Source organism: Poecilia formosa, unplaced genomic scaffold, assembly GCF_000485575.1.
Source record: "Poecilia formosa unplaced genomic scaffold, Poecilia_formosa-5.1.2 Scaffold335, whole genome shotgun sequence".
In the NCBI taxonomy this organism is placed as follows: domain Eukaryota; kingdom Metazoa; phylum Chordata; class Actinopteri; order Cyprinodontiformes; family Poeciliidae; genus Poecilia; species Poecilia formosa.
Genome location: NW_006800274.1, coordinates 508522 through 520014, shown reverse-complemented (window position 1 = coordinate 520014; position 11493 = coordinate 508522). Strand labels below are relative to the sequence as shown.

Sequence of the window (11493 nt, the reverse complement as noted above, 5' to 3'; positions counted from 1 at the left end):
TCTCCCGTCTTTCCCATTATTAGTCTTTCAGTATTGAATTATGCCACTGCAATAAAAAATAAATATGCTTTAAGGCTTTCTGACATCTTTAAGAGGAGTGCCAATAACTGTGGACGGCTCTGTAAATGCAGACGTATTATTCTCTGTCGAGACTGTGCCAAATGTTTTCTTTAGGTATGCTGTGGTTAGTCGACAAAATCCGAACGTGTATAAAATACTAGTCACACAGGGATTTTCTTTTTATATTCGTCCTGTTCTATACAAGTTTCTCAGTGGTGTATGAATAGTAAATTAAATGGGTCTACTAGAACTACCCTACAAACCTACTCTATGTATTTCAGTGATATATAGGATAATAGGTGGATATATTTCTCACTGCACAGAAAAATAGATGGTTTCACACAGTGTACCTGCTAATCCCAGTGTACAAATTCACCTCTCATACCGGCAGTGCTGAGTAGTTTCTGTATGTATGTTTCTTTATGAGATTGGGCTCTCTAAAACCACTGGTGAGGACGGCAAAGAGAAAGAGGAGACTGAAAATGATGGTACCTATTCTAGAATATACTGTTTGTGCTTGTGTGTTTCTGCCAGTGGACAGCTTCCTGTCTGTGCAGCTGTGTCATTTCCCCTCACGGTCGGACAGCGTGCTATTGAGTGCAGAAAATCTCACTATTTATTTTTCCTCATTTCAGACACACTTAAGACATGATTACCTATTATCTATGTTGAATTATGTAAACAATAAAGTGCTCATAGTCTTATCTCATCGTGTCCTGAGTGAATTTTATTTCATTGCATGTGTGGAACTAGAATCTCTTCCGTGTTACTCTCCGGCGTTCATTTTCTTATACTCCAGAGTTGTAGCCATCACACTGGAGGGCGAGCCATGGGAAAGGCCTTTTATGGAGTGCCAGTGATGGGAACACACTGGCTGACCCCAGGCCTTGTCCAGATGTTCCCGCGTGTAAACATGGCTAAACACAGACTGTGACTGCCGTGTCTTTGTGCACACCTAGGTATGTTTTGTACGGAGACAAGTAGACACTCGTTCCAGGAGGAACAGATGTTCCTCGCTCTCACCTTTACTTATGGTCTGTTCTGGAGAACTGCGCTTGACCTTTGCCCTCTGAATGCTGCAGAGGGTCAGACTGTTTGGCTTTAAGCACAGTCAGCTGTATAGGTTCCTGCACCAGAAGAAATACACAGTGACACTTTGTGTTGTATTTAGCTTAAACATTTTTTTCAGTAACCCTCTTTATTATTTTATTTTTTTTATACAGCAGCAAACAAGTTTCACTTTTAGAATCATATCTATCCCTATTGCAAACAATCAGGTGAAAAGGATTTTTAAGAGCTTAAGTGATCAGAATCTGTGAACATAACCTTCATTGTTCCCAAACAACTTTTAGAGAATTAAAGAATTAAGGCCTTCAAATACTGCTACTAGCATTATGCTTATGCAACTGTTATGTAATCAGGTTAATTTAGATGAATTATTCCACCAGATTTTAATCTTGAGGGGGATGGGGGGTGATTGATCAAATCAGGCCTTAAACCAACCACTTCAAAAAGATCCTGCAGAGAAAAAAAAAATCAAAAGTTTTTTCTGTGAAATATGATTACAGAAGTTCCTTGAGAATTAAACAGCATGAAAAGGTTCCCCCCTCCAAAATTAAACAAGATAAAACACACAGAAAACCAACTAAAAATGATTTGTTCTCTCTACTTTATGACTAGCTTTGAATCACAGCAATCGACGTGTGACTCATTTGTTGTTTTTTAATTAATACCCTTAATCTGACAATATAATTATATTGTACTGCAATAAATTGAACTGACGTGAAATTACTTTGTACCAAACTGGATTCCATTTAAATAAACATAACGTTTTTTGAGAAAACGCTTATTATGAATTAGCCATGTATAAATAAACTGTATTTATTATGGTAAAAAATGAACAAACTTTACATCACACTATAACTAGTAAGTAGTAAGGCACACACTGTGTGGGAGCTGGATTTTCTACATCAACCTGAAGGCAGCACCAACACAACAAGGACAGCAGGTACCTCCACCTGCTGGCAAATGTGTTAACTACATCCAGGCGGAGCAACACATCCTTCATTACCGAGCCGACCACAGCGAAGGGGGACAGAGAGGGAAGCTGCTAAAGCCAACAGATGTGAACTGGACTGCGGGAGGAGAAAACCCAGAAGTGAAGACAGAGAACCAGCGACTCTGCTAATATGTGGCAACCTGCGTCGGAGCGGCTGCAGGTAGGAACAGGCATTTTGGTGGGGCACCTCTCATCGGCAGGGCAGGAGTAAATGGAGCCGTGGTAACAGCTACTCAGCCCCGCTGTGCTGTGCGTGGCTCAAACCTGAAGCTACGTTTTCTCAGCGGCTACAGATGGCGGTCAGCGCACAGTTTTAATCCACATCCCTGTCTCAGAGTTCGCGTTTAAATGAAACATCTGTGTCTCTCCGGAGGATTTAGCGGGTCTGAAGGCACCTATCCACGTTACGCAAGCAGGAGTGCATCAAACTATCGTGTCTCATGCGCTGCATTCCTCTGCTAATCCACAGCTGGAGGTTATTTGAACTCATAAAGTCAAACACATGCATTTTAAAGTTATGTTAAAGACGCCGTTTTTATCTTCTTCGCTGTTTTCATCCATCTCTTTGTAGCTGAACTTACGGCCTTATCCTCATGTTGCTCACACCAGGATGCTTAAATTCTAGTTTAGCATTTTAATTTTAGTGTCAAATTGCTGAAAGCTAAAGAAGCAAAACAAGAAGAGTGAAGTAAAAAGATCCACTGATGACACGTAGTTCGTTACCCAGGGGTAAATCTGTGCACCGACCCCATGGCTTCACGTCTCTGTTGCACACGTAATGCTCTCCAGATGTCGGCCTGCGAAGTGCCTGCCAAGTGAACTTGCACAATTCCGTCTCCTGCCCAGGCGTCAGGAGGATGGACCATTTAGTTCCGCTTGTTTCTCTTCCCCTCGGATGTGAAGCTACAGTAGATCCCTGTAAACAGAAATCTGCGCTTCACGGTAAAACGTGCAGGTTGGAGCCGCTAGGATAGGCTAACCCGTCGCCTAGCAACCGCGTTCCAGAACGCGGCTGAAAGAAGCCCATCATTTAAAAAATGTTCCTAGTCAGGGGATTCTGGACAGCGTTTATTTACCTCTTTCTGCGTTTAATTGTGTGTCCTTGTCTTCTTGTCACAGCTTCATATGAGCAAGTAAATCATACTATATTTAACCAGGCCTTTCACTGCAACAAGATATTGCCGCACAGCGCCACCAAATCATTCTTGTTTGACTCTTCCACATTATCTTGCATGACAGATTTATTCATATTCGAGCACACTAAGTGACCCATAATAAACGAGAATATGATTTTGAAAGAAAAGTGTCTGTAATTCCTACATGTTTCAAGATATAGCCATTCTGCATTTTTATGTGGTTGGAATATGTATTAAATAACTCGCTTCAGTTCTAATAGTAATTTAATCAGCAAGTATTTTTATTGTAAAAATGTTCAACTTTGCAAATAACAAAAGGAACTGGCATAAAATAAGACTGTTTTCTAAAAATCTTCACATCTGTCTGTCAGTAAACCGATTTATATAAATAATTAAATTTTAAACGGTTTTTGTTGAAAGAGAAACCATTAAAAAGATGCAAATGAACATATTTAAAATAACTTTCAATTGTTATGATAAAAAAAAGTATTTTGGTTACAAACTAGAAAAACTTACACTACGGTTAAGATTGTTTCTTTTGATTGAGATACTTTTTCCACCGTTTGTTCCAGGAGAGTGGCTCCAAATAAATAAAAATATGAAAAGTGAAGTTCTGATGAAGTCAAATGACTGCTTGGTACTATTTAGTATTATTTCTTTATGTTATGCTGATTGCAAAAGGCATGATATTGTTAGAGCAATATTTGTGGGCCTCTGACGGTATGCAGGAATAGATGGACATCTAAACGGCGTTAATAAATATGAGGTACTTTTTATAGTAACATTGTTGTAAACATCACAAATATATTGTGAGAAAATTTGGAGTCCATTTCACCCTTACTTGATGGTCAGAAATAGAAATGCTGAGCATTATTTAAGCCCTACTAACGCCCATCTTCATCCAGTGAAGCGATAAAACAAAAACAAAATTTCACTTAAAATTTCACTCTTTAATTCTAGACTTGGAATATAAACCCAAAGCTGTATTTTATCTAATACATTCTGAATCTGTGACACACTGGAAGACAAATATGATTGAAACATGGCAGATGGTCAGATAAACAGATAATTAGTCAAAGTGGGTAGAAATATGAAGCATAACATTTTGTTACCTAGTTTGACTTTATTTAGCCATTTGACAGATCCTGCTTACAGCTTCAAAGAGAAAACAGAGGAGCATAAGTTCACTACGAGAAGTTTATGTAGATTTTTGTACAGTACAAGCTTTTCAAATGCTTTATATATTTGAACTTCAACTGAAGTATATTTTAAAGGTAAAGTCAAACAAATTGTCCTGGCTTTCTCCCTGACCTGAGAGAGACTAAGAAGTCCATGTGGAGCGCTCTCTGAAGACTGAAAGATAACCTTGCAGATCAGGAATCTGTAAACCCTCAAGCAGAAGCCATGCTGGAGTCATTTTAACTTTGTGTTTAACATCTGAGCTGTAATTGTGACTTGGGGCTGTGGGGAAACCTTGAAAAAGAAATAGGAATGTAAAAAAAAAAAAAAATGCGATAAGCAGTCCCACCAGTTCACCTCCTGAAGGGCCAGCTGTGGCTGGAACCTTACAAAACACTTTTGTTTGTTTCTCTTGTTCTTGTCGTTAATTTGACTCATTCATACGGAGTTTTTTAAACTGGTTTTACAGAATATTTTAATTGGGAAAGTCTGTAATTCCCAGCACATGCACTTAAAGGGAGCTTTAGAATCAAACCGGAATTGCTCAGTATGTGTTTGTCTTTGTCCGCATATTACACAATCCATGATATTCTCTCTTTCTGTTGCCATAGCAACACCTGATGTCTCACTGCATTTTTGTCTCACACTCTGGTGGGTAAAGAAAAGAGGGTAAAAAGAGCTAGATGGATATGTAGGGGGTGGCGGTGGAGGTCAGGAGATCCAGGCTATGGAGTGCAGAGAATTATTGCGCCTTTGTGCTGGTGCTGCATCATGCCTCCCTGTTTTTCTCGCCGTCTGTCTGCGCGCTCTTCCTCCGCTGACCACATCCTTCGGTCAGTTTCAGGGGGCCCTTCCTCTCCTACACAGAGTCCATTTAAGTTCACTGACAAATTGCACAACACGCACAAGCGGTCTGAGAAATACTCACTTGTGTGCCCGTACCTCAGCTAAAAGCTGCATGCGCACGCAGACGTGCGAGCGTGGCTTCCCGTTTGAGGTGCCAGATGTGCTCCCTTCCCATTTCAGCAGCCGCGGCTTGAACTTTTAGCACCTAAATGTGACATGTGGGGCCGATGAGAAGATGTGACCTGACGATGCAGAAATGGCTGCCTGAGGTCAAACACGGTCAAAAGCAGCTTCTGTCAGTGGCCATCTTTATTTGCCTTTGTTTCTGTCTCCGTCTGTCTGAGGTTTGTTTGTAGGCACAGCTAGGCTGAGTGTGGTCTCAGCGAGTGAAGGAATCCACAAGCAGACTGGCATACTTCCCTCATCTCATTTTTTATTTTTTTTTTAAGTCTGCATATGATTTCTTCCTTTTTACCCAGGTGACTTATGACTTTTTGTATCCAGTGAATAGACTTAATTTCCTGATTGTGATGCTTTTTGGTAAATCAGTTTTTAAGGGATGTGGTTCGTCTTTTCATTAAAAATGCCTGTCTCAGGAGGACATTTATCTTATTGTTCCTCATTTACTTATTTTTACTTTTTTTAAAACATATTATTACTTATATATATATATTAGAGATGTGCCGATCAGGTTTTTTTTTTTGCCGATTCCGATCACCCATGAGGGCCGATCACCGATACCAATCACATAATTATTATTTTTTTAATCATAAGCACTACCGGTTATATTATGTGGAAAAAGGAACCATGAATTCACCTTAATTTAGACAAAAACTTGTTTTTAATAACTTTATGCAATTAGAAAACAAAACAAAACAGGCATTGTGCAAATTGTACTGCTATTGATAATACTATCTTTAACAGACTGAAAACATATGAAGGCTCTGAAGAAAAGAGTCAAAATAAAACCTCTCATCATTGCCAGAAAATTCAAGTATAAAACTTAACATTCAAAGGCAAATACAGGTTCCATTACAATAAACAATCCAGAGTTACTGAATGAAAACTTCCTGTTAGCATGGCGGCTAGCTGATTATAGCTAGTTCTGATTGGCTGTTTCTGACTGAGCGGATTAATTATGCAAAACAGGGAGGAGATCGATTATTTTTTCAGAGATTATCTGTCTCATGTTAGGACAGCGGAAGTGTTAATACGTATGTAAAATGTATTTTTTTTTAAGTTACATGCTGCAGCTTTAAGCAGAGGTTCGGTGTGAGAGTCACTACCAGGTGGAGCAGAAGCGGCGCTCCGTCTGTGAAATATTACTACCTGTAGCAGCGGTTCAACAGCGAGAGCAGAACCAGCGTCTTACATCGCAGCTCGAAGACTTAAATAATTTTGCGGGTTATTTGTTTAGCTTTCTGACCGTCATGCTAATCCGGGTGAGTGTTTGTAGCTGTGCGCTGCTTTACCTGCTGTCTGATCGCTTCATATGTCTGTTTTACTGCAGTGAGCCTCGATGTAGCCAAACTCCGTCAAGTATGGCACTGTTTTTATGCCATATTAGATTCGTCGTGTTGATTCATTTTGACGTGCTTCACCCCGCGCGCTTCAATTTTCCGCCTCAACACGCAAACTTCCCCATTCACTCAGTGCGTTATACAGTAGTTACACATCGCTTAGGATTTGTTGCTGCGCGTTTGCGCAGTGTGAAGGAAAGAGGAAACCAGCTGCACAGGCAGGCTGCGAAATGAGATGCAGGTGATGATCGGTTTGTGTGATCGGCAAGAGACCGTGATCGGCGATCACCGATCATACACTTTTTCACGGAAATCGGCCGATTATGATCGTACGTACGTATATGGAATTTTTTTCTTTTCTTGTAATATTTCTCTTTTTCTTTTCATCAACTTATTTTATTATCGTTCTTGTACAGTACTTTGGTGCTGTTTTACACCTGTTTTAAAAGTGCTGTATAAATAAATTTCACATTGACATTATGTATTTGTTTATTTCCAAATCCCAACATTATACTATGTTTTGTTTATATCTTTGTTGTCAAAACTGCTGGAACAAAACCTCAAATAGAGTTATTTACTGCAGGGTGGATTTTAACATTCATAAAACATCCATGTTTATTTTAAGCAATATTTATTCTGGTACAGCTAATTGGGATGCAGGTTAAAAGCTATAACTTAAACAAATAATGGTTTAGTGATATATACTATCTACAACTTTACATAGATTTTATTTTATTATTTATGTATAATTTTTAATGCATATAAATTTATATTTAAGAATTACCAAAAGAGTAAAAAATGGCTAAAAAAGACAATTTATTAGTTAATCTACACTGCTTTCTTATTGTGACACTACTAAAAAAATAGCTAAGCTATTCAGAGTTGTATTAGTGAGACAAAAAAGGAAAATTTACTCGCGTATGACAATTGGATTTAAAGGTAATTCTACCTCTTAAACAAATTACCTCTTAAACATATGAAGTTCAAAATAATTTATCAATTCTACAAAAATAAATTTTTGGCTCGACGCGAAAACTTTTAAGAGACTCTGAAGAGAATTCTATGAGAGCAGACGAACAAGCCGCACATTCAAAATAACTCGGTTCCTTGCGTACGTGACCTGGTTAATTCCATACGATGCCTTCGCTCTGTTCGAGCAGCTTGGGTTCATTGTTTAAGTCAAAGAGTTGCCGATGTTTTTACCGCTAGCCGGAGATTGCCACCCTCGGGGTCTGTGGTTGCGGTGCTTTAATACCTGCTTCTTCCCACAGAGCTACCCCAGCAAACACAGCATCCAATCACGGCCCTTCTTCCTCCTTCGCTTTGTAGTTCTTTGTAGGAATGCCCCCCCCACTGTACCACACAGAGTCGAGCTTAATCAGTTGCATTTCTCCTCATAAACCGTCAAAGGAACACAGGGGAAGGTTGTAAACACCAGTCTGCAGTAATGTAAGGTTAAAGCCTCAAAGTAAAGTGAAGTCATTGTTTGGAAATACGAGGTGTGGTGGCTTCATTGACCCCGTGCCGAGGGGCGACTTCATGAATGATCCATTTCAAGTATTACTTTTAGCTCTCATCCTGTTTACCCAAGAGGCAAAGCCACTTTGTGACAAAAATATATTTCGTCCTCGTTCCTTAAAACAATTTTGTGAACAGTGTGGCTCCTTGTGGCACAGTTGGGGGAAGGTTTTAATCTATGTTGCATAACATGGCTGACGGGTTACATTCCTGCCATGGGGTTTATGTTTTTCCCCTGATCAACAACTGGTGTTTTCTTGAATAGATATGTTGCAATATCCCAACAAAAAAGAGCAACATTGGGAAACTTTAACAAGCGGTAGTGGACCCGGGCGGCGTTGAGGTGTACTGAGATGTAAAATGGTTGCCAACATTTTCCATCATACTATTCTTACAATTTAAAGTCGTTTTCCTGAGATGTCAAAGAAAGTGACTGAATAACTGGAATTTCCTTAGTTATAAGACAAATTCAAAACACCACGCTCCCTCTACTTGTTGCTGCCCACTGCCAGTCAGGTGGCTGAAAGAGGGCTGCTATACTTTCCACCTGCTTGCAAAACAGGCAAACTTTGCTCCTTAGAAATATTTTTGACAGAAAAAAAAGATGCTGTCTGGAAATGCTGTGAGATTATGGTATTTTATTTTGAGAATCTCTTACCAATCCATGCCTGGTTTTATCGTTTATGTTCATCTTCAAGTGTGTGCCCACCTTTTCGTTTTGTGACGAAACATAATGCCTCCTTTTCATCTAGCATCAGATTACTGATGGCTTTTTTCAAAGCACTTCACAAGCATCCGCAGAAATCACTGCTGTGCGCATTATTATTATAATTTTTTTTTGTCAAGGGATATTAAAATGAGTTTAGTCGTACAGCTTCCTAAATCTCAAATGCGTGCTCACATCCGAGAATGAAAGCATGCTCACGTTTTCTGAGCATGTTCTAAACAGACATTGCCTTGATGCTTTCTAACAGGCCACAAAATTTCAACAGCTGACTCATTTTTCTTGGTTCTTTCTAACCGTTTTCACATGTTTGGACTTTTTTGCTGAAACATGTGACACAGCCTGATATTACAGTTTATCCACAGTTTTGATCTTCAAATCTGTGGAACATGACTTATTGCTCCTTTGGTTTTGGGATGAACCAGTAGCTGTTTGTGCATCAAGAGGGGCTATTTTTTCTTTTTCCTAATTTCATGCTTTCAGAGACACACATCTGTCTGGCTGACTTAACATCATTTCCAGCTGTTTCCTACACTTTTGTCACGATCCCGTCTCTTTAACCGTGACTCTGTAAGGCTGAGTGGCTGTTTTTCACCCTCTTATTGAGTACCTTCCCATCGTATTGACCTGACAACCTCTTTTTGTCTAGGCATAGCCTCGGAGGGCTTTGAGTTTAATTTGCCATCTGTGAACTGTTAAACCCGTCACAACAGGACGCAAACATCACAAAACACTCTTGACTTTGATTTCTTATGGATGTGGTTGTTACATTGCTTTGTTAAATTTGTTTTCAGATTTACAGTCGGTTTTGCTTAAGAGACTTTGGCAGAAAAATGCACACTGCATTATGTCTGACACTAGGGATTTTCAGCAATAATAAGATTGCTGGAGATTAGAGTGAGAAATAAATCAGCAATGTTGGATGTACGTCTGGCCAAGCAGGATTTTTTTTTGCTAATATTGTATAACTGGACGAACGCCATGAGGTAAATGCTCATTAAGTGAGCACTTAGTCATAAAATAACTGACATGCTATAAAGCGTCCCTGACAGATCACTGGTCTGGCTCGATCAGGCCGTTTTCCAACCTTCTTTTTACTCAAGCTTTCCTTCAACTCAGCATCATATTTCTGTTTTATCAGAGCCTTAAATCAAACTCTGTGCATAACCGTTTCCGCATATTAGGAATCGGCTGTTCATAAAATTCTTACTGTTTCATGTTCAGCATAAACACCGTAGTTTAGCGCTGTCAAACTGTCCACACAAAACACTGAAACAATCATATGCAGCCTATATAATTATCAAATTAACTTAATACTAACAAAAACAAATTCTCGCTGCACTGAATTGTGTACATTTCCTTACATTTTCTTAGCAGGGCAACCCACGTCTTAATTGGCTGATGGCTCATTAATTTGTTGGACTTTCTGTTCAGGTGCAGCCTGTGGTAGAGGCATTAAACTATCACACTTTAGTTTTAAAATTGTTTCCAGACTAAGTGATTGATGACACTTTGATTTTCTGTTTGTTGTAACTGAGGAGAAAGTTTTGATGCTTTTCTTCAAGCTAGATAAGCAAAACTGTACAGCAATAGGTTGGGGAAGGGTCCCTCTGATCACACAGGCAGATTCTTTGACATTGTATTGAAACGACAATGAATCACAAAGGTGCTATGTTGAAATTTTACGTTTTGAAGCCATTGTTTTTTAAAAGTATGCATGTTTCCACTATGAGACTCAGAGTATTTTTTTCCTCTGCACTTTTTATTTTTAGATGTCAGCTTGTAAACCTTGAACCTTAGAAGAAACTAGGTGTTGAAGCTGGGTGTCACTTACCAAACCAAGGCTATTTTGGCTAAACCGAGAAAAAGAAAGTTTGTCAGTGACATCTTATGTCCATCAGTAACCAGTGTCACTTTCTGCAAAGAGCCAAGACAGCTACACTGAGATATAATGGGCTCTCATTTGTAGCTACAGAATTTTATTTCAGTACGTGGATTTCACTGAAACCCAACATTTAACTGGTATGTGCTGAGCCTACCATTTAATGATTGCTCGGGTGTCAATATTGACACAATACTTTATTTATATTTTTGAACGAGGGCTTCGGTTTGGAAATGGGTTGTGGTCTTACAACAGCAGAAGGTTTAATGTGTCAACATGTGTCTCGTCCCACAGCAGTTCCAATCAACCCAACCTAACCCTCGCCGGTCTTATGCCGGAGACGAGCCAAGTAAAAGTCAAAAATGCAATTAAATGCACAGTAACGTGATGAGGAGACTATGGGGACTAAATAAATAAAATTAGGAAAACATTTTAAATGTAATGAAAATATTGTGAATGGAATTCCAGAGCAGCACTAGACTTGGACCATTTATCTGCACCACCCTCTAAATTGCCCTTTTAGCCCCCCCCCAACTTCGAACCGGGTCCAAGTGTATGAATGCAAGCCA

General features: G+C 39.3%; 1 protein-coding gene and 1 long non-coding RNA gene across 2 annotated transcripts in view; one reads left to right on the top strand and one right to left on the bottom strand.

Annotated features, from left to right (window-relative positions):
- Nucleotides 1–2011: 2011 nt before the first annotated feature.
- Nucleotides 2012–11493, top strand: part of pid1 (phosphotyrosine interaction domain containing 1) — a 29604-nt gene continuing 20122 nt past the window's right edge. Inside the window, exon 1 of the mRNA XM_007573624.2 lies at nt 2012–2279. Coding sequence (XP_007573686.1) covers nt 2250–2279 — 30 coding nt within the window. The 5' untranslated portion in view covers nt 2012–2249. The remainder of the gene's footprint in view (nt 2280–11493) is intronic.
- On the bottom strand, nt 2623–5903 carry LOC107833136 (uncharacterized). Its single transcript, XR_001658846.1, has 2 exons — nt 2867–5903; nt 2623–2780 (listed from the first exon to the last, which is right to left on the bottom strand). It is a non-coding gene; the product is annotated as an uncharacterized LOC107833136 (long non-coding RNA).